Genomic DNA, 16,385 nt, shown 5'->3' with positions numbered 1-16,385 from the left:
GGCAGGAACTGTCCAGAGAAGTAGCAAATCCCCATAGAAAAACTCTCCTGCTCTGGACAGTTCCTGACATGGACAGAGGTGGCAGCAGAGAGCACTGTGTCAGACTGGAAAGAATACACCACTTCCTGCATGACATCAAGCAGCTGAAAAGTACTAGAAGGATTGAGGTTTTCCAATAGAATTTACAAATCTTCAAACACCAGTTGATTTTTTGTTTTTCTAGAGTACCTCTTTAATTTTTATGGATATAAGTCAGGTAGGTGGGAAATTAGTCTGTTCCAGACATATACTGGAGCAGTAAGAGTAACTACCTAAGGTGGGCACAAGGAAATCTGCCCCATTGTCTTTTGGGGGTTGACCTACTACAATGCACAGCACTTACCGTAGGACTCGGAGCATAAAAAAATAAGTTTTTAGGCTACAAACTAAACACAAATTTTTCCCTGTAAAGAGACGTCCGCTTGACCTACTTCCTGCAAGACATACTTGACTTCCCGAGAGCTTTGCTGTCAATTACCAAATAGGACTGAGCTCCGTAAATTGTCAAATATCCAAAATAAGTGACAGAAAAGTTCAAGAGAACCAAATGTTAGAGAAATGGGACAGGTTGATATCTCTGTCTAGAGCAAAGGTGTCAAACTCAGGGCCCTCTAACTGTCCCAAAACTACAACTCCCATCATGCCTGGACAGCCAAAGTTTGATGCATGATGAAAATTGTAATTTTGCAACAGATGGAGAGCTGTAAGTTTGATACCCCTGGTCTGTAACGTATGGCTGCCCATTTGCATGGTGGAGTTGCACTCATCTCTACTGATGACCAGAAAGCCACGAAAAACAAAAACAATTAAAGGGCAACAATTTTTTTTCATATCAACTGGTACCATATAGATAGATTTGTATATAGATTTGTAAATTACTTCTACCTAAAAATCTCAAGTCTTCCAGTACTTATCAGCTGCTGTATGTCCTGAAGGAAGTGCTCTCTGCTGCCACCTCTGTCCATGTCCATGTATAGAGCAGGAGAGGTTTTCTATGGGGATTTGCTGCTGCTCTGGACAGTTCCTGACATGGACAGAGGTGGCAGCAGAGAGCACTGTGTCAGACTGGAAAGAATATACCACTTCCTGCAGGACATACAGCAGCTGACTTGAGATTTTTTAGTAAAAGTAAATTACAAATCTCTGGCACTTTCTGACACCAGTTGATTTAAAAATTTTCTTTTTTGTGACCTACCCCTTTAACAGTATATATATTAAAGTGTCACTATCGTTTCATTTTCTTTGCAGAAATCAAGTCTAGTAGAGCAACAATATATCTAAATGACATCAATGAGATATAAACGCCTTAAGAAGGGGTGTTAGTTATAAAGGTTCTCCTTACAGAATGAATGTATCCAAAGACTGTATGGGAGACCCCCACACATTAACCTATCCAAGGGGCTCTCTATGCGTCCTGATCTGTGCCCAGCACATCACATACTACAGCGCTCCTAACAAAAGCCAGTCTAGACTATGAAACGCCTATTCTGGGACAGCTGCCCAAGTGTGTGACTGAGCAAACTGCCCGACTAAATGGATTCCCTTCTCACATTCCCTGCAGATGGGCAGGTGGACCCAGCAACTTCAAGAGAGCTTTAGCTTTGCCTGGGAAATGTGTGAAATTGTGTATTACAAGAACACTGAAAGGGGATTGTGTTTAATTGTTCCTATAATCCTTGATACCTTATAGCATTACACCTCCAAATCCCAAAGCTGCAACGCTTAGTTTGTGCTAAAAGGGCAATTCTGTTATCATGCCTATTGCACTTAAAATTAAGGCATGTAAAGTGGTGCTGATCAGAGTCTGATCATTCGGCATTTGATAACTGGTGACTGTGGAAGTTGGATGCAGCCCTAGGGAGTCCAGGAAAAGCCTATGGCCTTTGGCTGTATACGTGTTTTCCAGGACTCCCCAGGGCTGCATCCAACTTCTTCATCCACCGGTAATCAAATGCCGAATGAACGGACTATAGCATGCTCCAGCTGCGCTCATCTCTAATGGTGCGTTTACACAGAGAGATTTATCGGACAGATTTTGGAAGCCAAAGCCAGGAACAGACTATAAACAGGGAGCAGGTCATAAAGGAAAGACTGAGATTTCTCCTCTTTTCAAATCCATTCCTGGCTTTGGCTTCCAAAATCTGTCAGATAAATCTCTCTGTGTAAACGCACCATAATGGTCCTTTTAGACGGAGTGATAATTCGCCCGGTCACACGATTAACGCTTTTGAATGAACTGTGTGTTTTATACCGATCAGCGTTTAGACGGAACGATACATCGTACGGAAAAATCGTTTTGCGATCGCTTAAGCCTATCTCACACATAGGTGAAATCGTTGAACGACTGTTTACACGGAACGATCGAATTTTTTGCGAACGATTAACGACGATTTAAGAACATGTTAAAAGATCAAAATGAACGATTTCTCGCTCGTCGCTTGATTGTTCGCTGTTTTTACACGGAACGATTATCGCTCAAATGCGATCGTTATCGTGCAAATTTGAACGACAATCGTTCCGTGTAAAGGGACCATTAGAATTAAACATCCAGGCAGGACCCACTGGTTGCACCCCTTTCAATCAGACATAAGTGTTTATAGAAGGACTGCCTGGGAATACCCCAAATGTGCCACTTTAGGGCAGTATTGCGCACTCCCAACCTCCTTACAGCCTGGTTGTCATGTCTGCGGCCGCCACCCTCGCTGCACCTGTGCCCCTGCTGCAGTGGACGCCGGGGGTCGATGCTTCTCGTATCTCCGCTCTCCATCTCCTCCCAATCCTGTTCTGTCCTCTCCTGGCTGGTGCGCACGTCTCCACCTCCTAGGGTGCACCAGTTCATTCAGATTTAAAGGGCCAGTGCGCCCCAACTGGCTGCAATATGCAGCCTGCCCCTATAAAACCCCAGCTCTGGCATGGCTCCCTCGTTGGAGCCTCTACTACTTAGGGTCCTATTACACTGAGCGATTTTTAACAATTAACGACTAACGATAAACGATCACAAACAAGATTGTGTATCGTTAACCTGAAATCGTTCACCATATTACACAGAACGATGGTAGTTAGTTAGGATCGTTACTATGATTGTTTATTCCTTCTGATTCCAGAAAAACGATGAACAATGTGCAGTTACATGGAACGATTAGTGAAAAAACACGGAACTTGAGTGAACGAATGTGGAATTACAGCGAACGATTAGCAAACGATTACCAATAATTTTAGGTTCAGATCTATATCAACGCTCAACGACATACGAAAGATTTGTTTTTACTTTTACACTTATACTAGAAGGGGGTTAGGGGGTTAGGGTTATTCCCCCTGGGGTTAGGGTTATTCCCCCTGGAGGACTTCTAGTATAAGTGCAATGATCTCTCATTGAGATCTATGCTGCATAGATATGCAGCATAGATCAATGAGATCGGCACTCGTTTGCTTTCGGCTGCTGCCGAGTGTAGAGCCGGGATCAGTGCCATTTTGGCGGAGACCCCGGCTGGCACCAGACACTGAGATCGCTCCTCCGGGACAACTTTGACAGTTGCATCTGATTACCTGATTAGCGGGCACAGCGATCGCACCATGCCCACTAATAGCCGCGGTCCCGGGCTACATGCTGCACCCGGGATCGTGGCGGTTCAGAGCGGGGTCGCCGCGGGGCCCCGTTCTGAACGTCCTTACCGACAACAGGGCGTAAATATACGCCCTTTGTCGTTAAGGGGTTAAAAATCTGTCAGATAAATCTCTCTGTCTAAACGCACAATAAAAGTTGGTACTAGATATGAGTGCAGCTGGGGTGTAATTGTTTGGCGTTTGATTACCAGTGGCTAAAGAAGTGGGATGCTGCCCTAGGGTGCCCGGTAAAACATGGATGCAGCCATAGGCCATAGGCAGTATCTATGTATTCCTGGGCTCCCTAGGGCTGCATCCAAATTCTTCAGCCACTGGTAATCAAATGCAAAACAATTACACTCGAGCTGCGCTCATCTCTAGTTCCTACGCGACTGTCCCTTTAAGCGTGCAGACCTAGCAACCTATAGCACCACTGGTAAAGCGGTGGTGCGGTCAGGCGCGGACTACGCATTTTCACCGCTCAATCTACGTAGTCATCTTCTCACTACATTTCTGTCATAAATGATAATGATTCAGCCAATTGAGGAATCTCTGCAAGCGTAGACAATTTAGACCTCTCCACTGGATGGAAATACATACAAATGGAGGAAAATAGCATAAAAAATCCCTATAAAGAAAAGTGGTCATCGGTTTTCCATGGCAACAGGATTTTAAAGTACTACAAATGAGCGATAATGACAACACACTGCCATCCAATAGACAAAGAATAAAATGATCCCCATACTCCACAGTCATATGTTGTCTCATCACATCAACTTATGTGCTATGGTACTTTCATGCGGTAATAGTATTCCTGGTTATTGATGCGCTTGTTTTTTTTTTCAGACACTCATCTCCGTTCTTTTCATGAAAGCCCTTAATCCCCGATGATAGAATTACAGGAAATTCTCCCCCAAAAAATAGAGTTATTTCATTCAATATGAAAAATATGCTCAGCGCTGGTCACAGTTTGTCAATGCTCCTTAGCCAATTTTCCGCCACGAAAAACAAAAAAAATTAAAGGGCAACAATTTTTTTTTCATATCAACTGGTACCATATAGATAGATTTGTATATAGATTTGTAAATTACATCTACTTAGAAATTTTAAGTCTTCCTGTACTTATCAGCTGCTGTGTGTCCTGCAGGAAGTGGTGTATTCTTTCCAGTCTGACACAGTGCTCTCTGCTGCCACCTCTGTCCGTGTCAGGAACTGTCCAGAGCAGGAGAAGTTTTCTATGGGGATTTGCTGCTCCTCTGAACAGTTCCTGACATGGACAGAGGTGGCAGCAGAGAGCACTGTGTCAGACTGGGAATAATACACCACTTCCTGCAGGACATACAGCAGCTGAACAACCAATTAGTGTAGAAAAAGGCAGCCATGTTTCTCTAACCCTGTACCATCCCTTTAAAGGAGAAGCATGGGCTCGGCTGTCTTGTGCTCAGGGTTCCATTCCCTGGCCGCTTCTAGGTCTGAGCAGGGACTTAGGTTGTGATGTGTCAACCCCGCTCAGCCAGTAAGCAGCCGAGGTGGGACCCTGCTGAGTGGTCTGACACGTCACGACCCTGGTCCCCGCACAGACCAGGCAGCAGCTGGGGGACCGGGAACTGGAGCCTTTAAGTTTCAGATAAATCTAGAACAGTGTTTCACAACCTGTAGCTCTCCAGTAGAGTAGAGCGTATCTGTCAAAATGTTCGGGTTCGCCAACGTCATCTAAACCTGAAAGCTTGGCGATTGATTCCCTGTGGCTGCAGAAGATAAATGCCGCTCTGGGGCTGCCAGGAAAACATGGATACAGCCATAGCTGAGTGTGAGTGCAGGCACATTATAGCAGCAGTGTGTATAGCTGAGTGTAAGTGCAGGCACATTATAGCAGCAGTGTGTATAAAAGCTGAGTGTGAGTGCAGGCACATTATAGCAGCAGTGTGTATAAAAGCTGAGTGTAAGTGCAGGCACGTTATAGCAGCAGTGTGTATAGCTGAGTGTGAGTGCAGGCACATTATAGCAGCAGCGTGTATAAAAGCTGAGTGTAAGTGCAGGCATATTATAGCAGCAGTGTTTATAAAAGCTGAGTGTGAGTGCAGGCTGAGTGTAAGTGCAGGCACATTATAGCAGCAGTGTGTATAAAAGCTGAGTGTAAGTGCAGGCATATTATAGCAGCAGTGTTTATAAAAGCTGAGTGTGAGTGCAGGCTGAGTGTAAGTGCAGGCACATTATAGCAGCAGTGTGTATAGCTGAGTGTAAGTGCAGGCACATTATAGCAGCAGAGCGTATAGCTGAGTGTAAGTGCAGGCACATTATAGCAGGAATGGAGAAGATGGGGAACACAAGGGCTGACAGAGACTGCAGCCACGTGGAATCAAGCGCAGACAACGGCTTTGGACAACGCTGCCGAACCCAAATATATAGTTTTATTGAATTTTCAAAATTTTGCCGGATCCGCTCGACACTCAACTCTCCGGCTGTTCCAAATCAACATCACCCATCCTCCCCCACCCCCTTCTGCCATCAGGGCACGATGAGAGTTGTCGTTCATAGCGGATGAAATTTTCACATGGATGTACAATAGGAGAGAACCCTACTTACCTTCTTTAATACACTGTCTAAGGTTTCTGGACGGCTGATATCGAAACAGATGAGCACAGCATCGGATTCGGGGTACGCCAGAGGACGGACATTGTCATAATACGCTGAGCCTGCAAATGGAGAAACACATTAGCCGATTCCATTCAGCATCTCTCAGTCTTATCCCAGAGCTAACGGAGATTAGAGAACGTCTTTCTATCGCTTACACATTACAATACAGCAATAAAACTTCCAGGAAGAAAAAGCATTAAGGTCTTGTAGTGGTGGGTAGAAATAAAAGCATTATTATAAGCTGTCCAGCACATCATGCCCACGGTCCTTTATGGCGTGCTAAACATAATTGGGTTTTACCGAACCCTTTGGGCCTAGCTTCACAGCCCCTTCCTGTCCTGACACAGGGTTCAATGAAGAAAACTTCAAGCACATAAATTATACTTTGCAACATTTCAGCTATTTTCTTAGGTGCCCTGCCTACACAGTTGCCATAAGGACACTCTATTATTATTGGGCACATTGGGTTATATAGCATGGGAAGTGCTCCTAATGCACAGCCCTGATCCTCAAGGAAGGAAGTGGTGGGGGAGAGAGGAGGCGTGCATGCTGCAGCTCAGCACAGCCTCTTTTTGATGCTTGAACACTGAACATGATCTAAAACTGACAGTCTCCTTTTAAACAAGGTTTTCTGAGACTAGAAAAGAAGCCAGCTTCTTCTTTTCAAGAAAAAAAAAAAAACGCCCCTGTTCATAGGGTATATCTGGTATTGTGGCTCACCCCCATCAAAATGAATAACAATGACTATAGATGAGCGCAACTTGAGGCTATGTTCACACTGCGTACAAATCCGTCATTATTAGGAATGATCCAGGAACATTTACTGCAGTTTGAGCTTTGCACAGGTGTATTAACGATCCAGCCCATGTTCATTATACACACAGGTGGGGAATAGGAAGCAATCTGCCTGGAGTATTCCTAATGATGAGGAGGGTGGGGAGGAAGGACAGAGAGGGTGTGCCAGCCTAATGCATATACAAATGTAAGCCCCGGCCGTTAGACACAGTGCTGCCGGATTAAAAGTTGTTTTTATGACAATAACTGCATCCCCTGCCGAACGGACCCCAGGACAGATCTTGGATTAAAAGCCGCTATCTGAAGGTACAAGTGGTTTGGGGGGGTCAGATTGTGGGTACAGAGTCACTTTAACAATAATCGTCCCGTGTAATAGGGTCCTTAGGGTCCTATCACAAGGGCCGATGGGGGCCCAACTGTAAACGAGCGCAGATCTGCTAGATCAGTGCTCGTTTACTGGGCCTATTACACGGCCCGATAATTGTTTAACAAGGGCTGCATGGACATTGTTACAGATGTCCCTGCAGCCCTTGCTTAAACTGCATACATTACCTATCCAGGCTGCAGGGCTCCTCTTACGCTCTGCTTCTCCCCGGGTCCCGCGCACTCCAGCTTCAGAGCGGCCTGTCTCGGCTGACAGGCCGCTCAGCCAATCACTGGCCGGGACCACCGCAGCCAGTGATTGGTTGAGCGGCCTGTCAGCTGAGAAGGGCCGCTCTGAAGCTGGAGCATGTGGCACCCGGGGAGAAGCAGAGCGCAAGAGGAGCCCTGCAGCATAGATAGGTAATGTATACAGTTTGGATATTGTCAGCCGCCGGCCCCGCATTGCTATTACACATAGCGATGCGTGGTCAGCGCCAGACAATTATAGGTCCGAACCTATATCAATGAGCGTTTTCATCGGCTGATGGTTGTGTTTATTACACGGAGCCATAATCAGCCGGATAGGGCCGATTTGGCTAATTATCGTTCCATGTAATAAGGCCCTTACTATTATCACAGACAATCCTGACAATTCAATGACTTATACTAATCCTCAAATGTTCTTTAGGAACCCCCAACCCCCTCCACCTTGAATAGATCTTGGTGGCCATGTCTATAACTCGGTCGACGTCTATTGATAACATAAAGATCTGGACAAACATCAATGCTGATCAATACAGTCAAAGAGTTCAGCAGTAAATAATAGAGACTATAGACTGGTGTCAGTAATGGCCTGTAGCTTGCTGGCAGGAAGTCACGTCATTTCCTATATTGTACATTATGAGGACTCTCTTGCTTCACATTAGATGGTGGATGTGTAAATGCTTCATTCTCTCGGTGTCAGAGCAGTTTGTAATATAGGAAGAAAAAAAAAAGGAAATATAAAGGAAACAAATATAAGGCGAGCGGAGCTGTAACTTGTGATTTACACACAGGTTGTAAAAACACACGACAATGTTTTAGTGACAATTTATGTGTGATACCACCCATAAAGAGTTAGTGTTACAATAGCATAAACCACTGCAAGCTGTACACGGCTCCCAGCAGCCATGACAGCCCACGGACTACACAGCATCTATGGGTATAAGTGCCATATGACTGCACGGCCAGGCAGGAGACAAACACATGCTTAGTGCTCGAGTATCTGAATGTATAGTACCAAAGCACCGGCATGCATAGGGCAAGACAGCCTCACTGAATGGCGCCAAGTTCCCACTCTGCAAGATGTCATTCAACCCTGTCCGCGCTTCCACAACAATGGCATGACCTCTCCTATAGAAGGTGTAACATCACTGCCCACTGTCAGGCCTTGTCTCCTTCGAAATCATGGCTCTGCCATTTCTATACCTTTTCCTGCGCTATTCTTTCTTGTCATGCAAAATCTAATCGCTACCTCTAAATGGATAATTTTCTCCGGAGATACAGATGAGTGGCCGAATGACCTTTTAACTAGTCACAGATGGAAGTCTTTCTCCCACTTCGACCAGCTTTTATCCGATAGATGATCGAGAAAAAGGGCAAACCAGATGGAGAAGAATCAGTGCTCTACATATAACAATTACCCTCAACAACCATCAAAGCGGATGAACCATGAAAGGTAAAAATCTGCATCTATGGTAACCATCGCATGACTGTGTAGTTGAAGGAGTGATTCCTTTTTGCAAGTCATGTCGTTCTTCTTCCTGTTCACCCACATCTTGCCCAAATCCTTGTGACACTTGACGGAAAACACTGAGTTGACACTTTTCGTACTTGGAATTTGGCTGCGAGCACGAACCTCCGGAAAAGGAGAAATAATTCTCGGCGCATCAAAGCATACCTGTGCCGTATACACACACAGACCTCGCCTTGCGTACTCATTTACCTTGTCAACCCGAGCCGAGCAATCAGGTCAGACCGGATAGCAGCCTGCAGCGAGGTTACATACTTCTCACACACATGACAACCAAACACATGGGACGTAACACACGTCAAATCTAATCTCCAAGTAAATGTAGCCTGGATGACACCACCAATCCATCAACCCAGCACTGAACTTTAGCTAGGATGAGCGACACCTGCTCTTTTCTACGAAAATGTCATTAAAGAGCCATCAAGTCCTTGAGTTGTCCTCCTCTGTCAAGGCCTCGGGTATTGCTTCTCGGGCTTCAAACATCCTTAAAGTGCAATTTTTGTTGACGTTTTTGGAGCCTGATCCAGAAGGACCTTCGGTTTTGTTTCCAATTCCTTTTGAACTATTGGCTTTGGTTCAAGAATTGATTCGAGCCTTCTGGCTTCAACAAGGATTGCCATCTTAGGGCAGTATTACATGGGACGATTATCGTTTGAAAAATCGTTAGATCATTCAGATTTAAACGATAATCGTTTTGTGTAATAGCAGAAAACTATTAAACGACCAATGAGAAATAGTTGGCCATTTGTTAGAATTCTGACCTATTTTTATTGTTTGATTGTTCGCAAATCGTTCGGTGTAATAAGAAACATTCGCAGTAGCGTCAACAAAACGACCGCAAGAACGATCATAAGTGACGATCATCACTCCGTGTAATTGGGCGAACGATTTTGGGTCGTTTGCCATAGCGGTTGTTTGAGATCGTTTATCGTCAAATAAAAAACGCTTGGTGGAACAGTAGCCTAAAGCGCCTATTCCACGGGGCGACTATGAGGAGCAAACGAGCGCTATCAGCTCCTCGTTCTCCGCTCGCTGCCACCACTATTCCATGTGGCAGCAGCGAGCAGGTGAGTGCGTGAGGGGCTGCGGGGGGGCTGCCCTGGTGATCGCTAGATAGTGGCGGACTGCTGCCACCGCTCCCATTCCCCCGAGCGACGGCAGCAGATCGCTGCTATATGAGTCGCTATTTTTTCAACATGTTGAAAAACAAGCAACTGCAACGATCGGCCGACTTGAACGATTTCGGCTGATCGTTGCCTTCTATTCCACGGGACGATTATCAGCCGTAACAGCCGATAATCATTCGTGGAATAGGGCCTTTAGACTACTAAGCAAATCTAGTGGTCAACCAACCTTTCCAGTTATGATATGGCTGAAACAGGTTCTCTGAGAGAGTCAACCCAAAGACTGTTCTTATGGAGAAATTATCTTAAAGGAGAAGTCGAGGGAAAATTTTAATTAAAGTATTGTATTGCCCCCCAAAACTTAATACAAATCCCCAATATACACTTATTACGGGAAATGCTTATAAAGTGCTTTTTTCCCTGCACTTACTGCTGCATGAAGGCTTCACTTCCTGGATAACATGGTGATGTCACTTCCTGGATAACCTGGTGATGTCACTTCCTGGATAACATGGTGATGTCACTTCCTGGATAACACGGTGATGTCACTTCCTGGATAACATGGTGATGTCACTTCCTGGATAACATGGTGATGTCACTTCCTGGATAACATGGTGATGTCACTTCCTGGATAACATGGTGATGTCACGACCCGACTCCCAGAGCTGTGCGGGCTGTGGCTGCTGGAGAGGATGATGGCAGGGGGACACTGAGGGACACAGGGCACTGGAGGGACACTGAGCATCCCCCTGCCATCATCCTCTCCAGCAGCCACAGCCCGCACAGCTCTGGGAGTCGGGTCGTGACATCACCATTTCATCCTGGAAGTGACATCACCATTTTATCCAGAAAGTGAAGCCTTAATGCAGTAGTAAGTGCATGGAAAAAAGCACTTTATTAGCATTTTAAGCATAAGCATAATAAGTGTCTATTGGTGATTTGTATAACTTTTGGGGGGGCAATACAATACTTTAATAAAAGTTTTCACTGGACTTCTCCTTTAAAGAGGGTCCCATCAAGATGACCCACTCTGATTTGATTTGAGTTGTAGTTTTGTAACAGCTAGAGGGCCAAAGGTCCCCCATCCCTGCTTTAAAGTGTCACTGTTTAAAAATTTGGGGGGGGAAATCAATAGTACAGGCAATTTTAAGAAACTTTTCAATTGGGTTTGGTAGCTGATAAATGCATTTTTATTATAAATAAAAGCAGTTTTAAGCTCTCCCCCGTCTTCATGGTTCTCCTATGGAGAGGAGAGGGGTGGAGGGAGATGAGGCACCAAAACAGGACAACAAAGAGTTAATTTACAGCTACATCACCAGGCTATCTCCTCTTAAGTCAGCACTAACCTATCTGGCCTCTGAATAGCGGCTTTCACACAGGTCCCGCTGTGTAATCCTTTGTTTTCTGCTCTCTGCTGGCGACTAATCTCCCTCCTCCCCCTTCCCTCTCCATAGGTTACACAGGGTTCGACTGATGTCAAAAAGAGTCAAGATTTCCTGGTAATGAGCAGTGGATGAGAGAGAGGAGGTGGGGGGACCTGGGTAAAGTCTTTTTGAATGCAGATCATGGCATATTAGCCTAATAAACCTTATTACAAAATTTCTTAAAATCGCCTGGACTATTGATTTCTCAAAAAAAAAAAAAAAAAAAAAAAAAACAACAGTGGCACTTTAAAGTGTATATAGGGCCTGGAGCGCACAATACTAAATCTACAGCCCAGATAACCGCAAATACCTGAACTGTACAACATGTCTTGAACCGTCTGTGAAAGTTTTAATCACTTTCTTTCGCACTGTTTACTTCATCTGTTCGGCGCTGTCCATCCGTCGGTCATCGGTATAAATTTATATGGTGAGATTATTAGACTGTAAACTGGTACGAGCAAGGTCCCTCATTACCTCTGACGGTGCCCGTGATATATACTAATAAATATAGGGCCATAAAAGTAATAACCGCTGTCACCTGAAGCATGGCGGCCATTTTTGAGATGATAAGAACAAGTGTTTTACAAGGTACGTTACAGGGTTAATGGTGTGGAAAGTCACATCTGCCTCGTTCCTATATCCATAAGCACAATGATTGCTAGCCCGGAGAGGAGAGACAAGGTGCTAAATTATGTATGACCCCGCATGCGGGCAGGGACGGGCACAGCGCGCAGCAGGTGACAGCTGCTGCATGACACTAAGTGGCAAAGTGGTTTTCACAGTCAACGGATGAGCATGTTTAGTAAGGAAGAAAATGGAGGTGAAGGTCAAGGACTCAATGAGTCAAGTGAAAACTAAATAGGTTTTTGACAAATATTCAAGGATTCAACTAAGTAGGGGGAAAATGCATAGTGTGAAAAGCTAAGAAATCCTGCTAATTATATGGGCTTCTGTGGAGATCGACCAATATTATCACCATTACCGTGACCACAGAGGACAATGCAAGGGCTGCTGACCTGTCAACACCTGATACCGAGTTAAATGGGCACTGTTGTTACCAATAAATCAGAGGGGGAGAGGATATACTTTGCAATACTTTTTTTTTTTTTTTTTGGTCACTTTTCTATATGAAATACATTGCTATACATCCAGCCACTAGGGGTCTCACTTACTGGGAAACTGCAGACCAGGTTCCATCACTTAGGTCATTTGGTCTTTAGAAACAGCAAAAAAAAAAAAAAAGACCACGTGCAGGAAGTGATGTCATTTGGCCCAGTGACGATGAATGCTGATTGGCCGGAAGCCGCGCACTGCAGCAGATGAGACAACTAAGGGCCCTATTCCACCAGACAATTATCGTTTGCATAATCGTTAACGATCTCAAACGACCGCTATTGCAAAAGACCTGAAAACGTTCACTCATTTCCATGGAACGATAATCGTTACTTACGATCGTAATTGCGATCGTTTTTTCTTCGCTATTGCGTTCGTATCTATTGCGAACGACCGAACGATGTCTTATTCAATGCGAACTATTTACGAACGTTTTGCAAACGAGCAACGACACAAATAGGTCCAGGTCTTATAAAGCGATCAACGATTTCTCGTTCGATCGTTAATCGTTAACTGCATTTCAACCGAACGATTATCGTTTAGATTCGAACGATTTAACGATAATCTGAACGATAATCGTCCGGTGGAATAGGGACCTTACTCAAAAGAAAAGGCTCCGCCCACTGCACAATGGGGCACTAAATGGGCCGCTGGATAGGTAAAATAAAAATGGTCAGCATACCTACTGCTTGCGCTTAAGGCTATGTTCACTCTATGTAAGTTTCGCAGAAATCGCGGCCGTTGTTACAACGGCCGTGATTTTTACGGTGCTTACATAGTGCTGCAGGCTGAGAGAATCCCGTCCGGAGTGTATACACATGGTATACACTCCGGCCGGGATCCCTAGCGGCGCCGTGAGAAACTGACATGTCAGTTTTCTGCGGCTGCTATTCATTGAATAGCAGCTGCAGAAAACCCTGTCAGTTCAGCTCCAGCTCTATTGTGTGCAGTGGGGAGTTCTGATGCGGATGTGCACGGATGGGCCCACCTCAGAACTCAGCGGCGCTAAAGATCATCTGGCCGGTACTGCAGTGCCGGCCGGGATGATCTTTTCTGAGACTTTTCGTTTCGTGACTCTTACCAAATGTGAACATAGCATAAGGGCGTATTCCACTCAAATATAACTTAATATGTTGCTGCTCATGGTGAGACTAACAATTCCTTCCATACTTGTTTTAAGTCTCCTTCCGCCAGTTCTGAGCTGCTGCTTTGTGCTGAAGACACAAAAATCTGTGTGTAAGCCTTTCTCTCTGTCTCCCCTTTCTCCCCCCTCCCTTATGAGATGGCTGATGTAAACAAGTCCCTGTCTGGCTTTATCTGCAACATTGTAGCTTCTTTGTAATGCTAGGAGGGTTAATCACAGTGAGTTAATCAGCAACTCAATCTCAGATTAACCCTCCCAGCATTACAAAGAAGCTACAAAGTGGCAGATAAAGCCTGCCAGGGCTGTCTCAGAAGGGAGGGAAGACAGAGAGAAAAGCTCATACACAGATTTTTGTATCTTCAGCAGAAAGCAGCAGCTCAGAACTAGGGGGGAAAGGAGACTGAATAGATAATAACAAGTATGGAAGGAATTGCTAGTCTCACCATTGCCAGCAACATAAGAAAAGTTATGTTTGAGTAGAATCCCCCTTTAAGTATATATTTGCTGTGTTTTTTTTTTATTTTTTATTGGTCATGACAGTACAGCGCAATGTAACAGTGCCACCTAGTGGTCAGTTTATAATAAAGTACTACAAAATATACAGATCATCCACGATCTCTACCGTATGTCTAGATCTGGATGCCACCACATAATAGTCAATGATAGCGGCATGGGTCTAACTCTGACTATCTTGGTGTACTATCTGAGCAGACGCAGCCCCTATAGGAAGGATCCTTCTTCTCCCCCATTACACCGCTGCCTGCAGCTGAAGGAATAATTGCCGACACTGCAGAGTGTGACAGCATGAGGGGTGCGAAAACCTGCAGCTTCTGGAGAAATTCATTAACTCCTCGACAGCCATGCTGACATAGGAATGCATGGTGAGTGACAGGTGGGCCTCACCTCGCTCGACGCTGAATACTAATGATGATTTTATCTACTTTACTGTGATATTACTATTGTATTGGCTTCTCTACTATGTACAAACAGCACAAACGTAAATGATATATAACTAGAGATGAGTCCGGCTGAAGAAGTTGGATGCAGCCTAGGGAGTCATAGGCCATAGGCTGTATCCATGGTTACTAGGACTCCCTAGGCCTGCATCCAACTTCTTCAGGCATCGCTTATCAAGGGCCGAACGTTCGGACTCCAGCCTGCTCTCTATATATACACAAATGGCAGCAAACAGACCCCCAATCCAGTAATGTGAATGAGCCCTTGACTGCACTGTCACGGTAATAGATGGAGGAAGGTCACTGTGCCCCTCAAGACTTTTCTCACAGACATTTTAATGATTTGTTCTCCGATTTCAGTCTCACATTTCTACTTCCTCAATGTCATAAACACAACGGCTTATTACACACAGACAAACGTGAGAACGGAACAGTGACCCGATAACCGTATAGCCTTATTTACTGACACGCCGTACGTTACAGAGGCCAACGTTCCCAGAGGAAAAGTCTGAGCAGACTATTCAAAACTCCTTTGAAGTGTATTGTACTATGTAATGCTGCGTTTACACGGAACGATTATTGTGCGAATTCGCACGATAACGATCGAATTTGAACGATAATCGTACGTGTAAACGCTGCCAACGATCAAACGACGAACGAGAAATCGTTCATTTTGATCTTACAACATGTTCTAAAATCGTCGTTCGTAAAAAATTCGCAGATCGTTCCGTGTAAACAGTCGTTCACCGATTTTTCCTATATGCGAGATAGGCTTAAGCGATCGCAAAACGAATTTTTCGTACGATATATCGTACCGTCTAAACGCTGACCGTTCTGAAAAAAAAAATCGTTACTCCGACATTGTTAATCGTACGATCGGGCCAATAATCGTTTCGTGTAAACGCAGCATTAGGATGAAGAGTGATGGTATGGACGCCGAATCTCAGAGTAAAGGGATGCTGACATAGACATTAAAGGGGTACTCTGGTATAAGAAAATAATATAACTTACTACTATAGTGCTGTCAATTATGGTCCGGTCTTTGGCACATTTAGCTTGAATCACAACTGACAGGAAATGGAAAACAGCAAAACTACATAAGGGGTATTGTCTCCAGTTCCTCCTTCTCTTCATAGACAACGCATCACCCTTTAAAGCCTCAGCATTGCTTTTCGTCAGCTGTTTTTTACAGTACTCCCACCCTGCCAACTCCCCTCCCCCAGCACTCCTTACATTTACCCGCCCAATTGAGGGGGCTGGTTGGAGGTAGATTGTTGCACAAGAGGAGGGGCTACAGCCCCCAGCCAGCCCGCCCCTTCTAAATGATTATCAATGGAGGGGACAGGCCGGATCGGTGCTCGGAGGGGTAGTAGCAACGCTCCCAGTGCTCCTGAC

At 44.9% G+C, this 16,385-nt stretch overlaps 1 protein-coding gene across 1 annotated transcript in view; it reads right to left on the bottom strand.

The window, feature by feature from the left end:
• Positions 1-16,385, bottom strand: part of RND2 (Rho family GTPase 2) — a 91,366-nt gene that overhangs the window by 21,698 nt on the left and 53,283 nt on the right. Inside the window, exon 3 of the mRNA XM_069953090.1 lies at positions 6,229-6,338. Coding sequence (XP_069809191.1) covers positions 6,229-6,338 — 110 coding nt within the window. The remainder of the gene's footprint in view (positions 1-6,228; positions 6,339-16,385) is intronic.

Source organism: Dendropsophus ebraccatus, chromosome 14 (assembly GCF_027789765.1).
Source record: "Dendropsophus ebraccatus isolate aDenEbr1 chromosome 14, aDenEbr1.pat, whole genome shotgun sequence".
Classification (NCBI taxonomy): Eukaryota; Metazoa; Chordata; class Amphibia; order Anura; family Hylidae; genus Dendropsophus; species Dendropsophus ebraccatus.
Note: the sequence above shows the minus strand (reverse complement) of the source record. Positions and strands in the feature narration are given on the sequence as shown.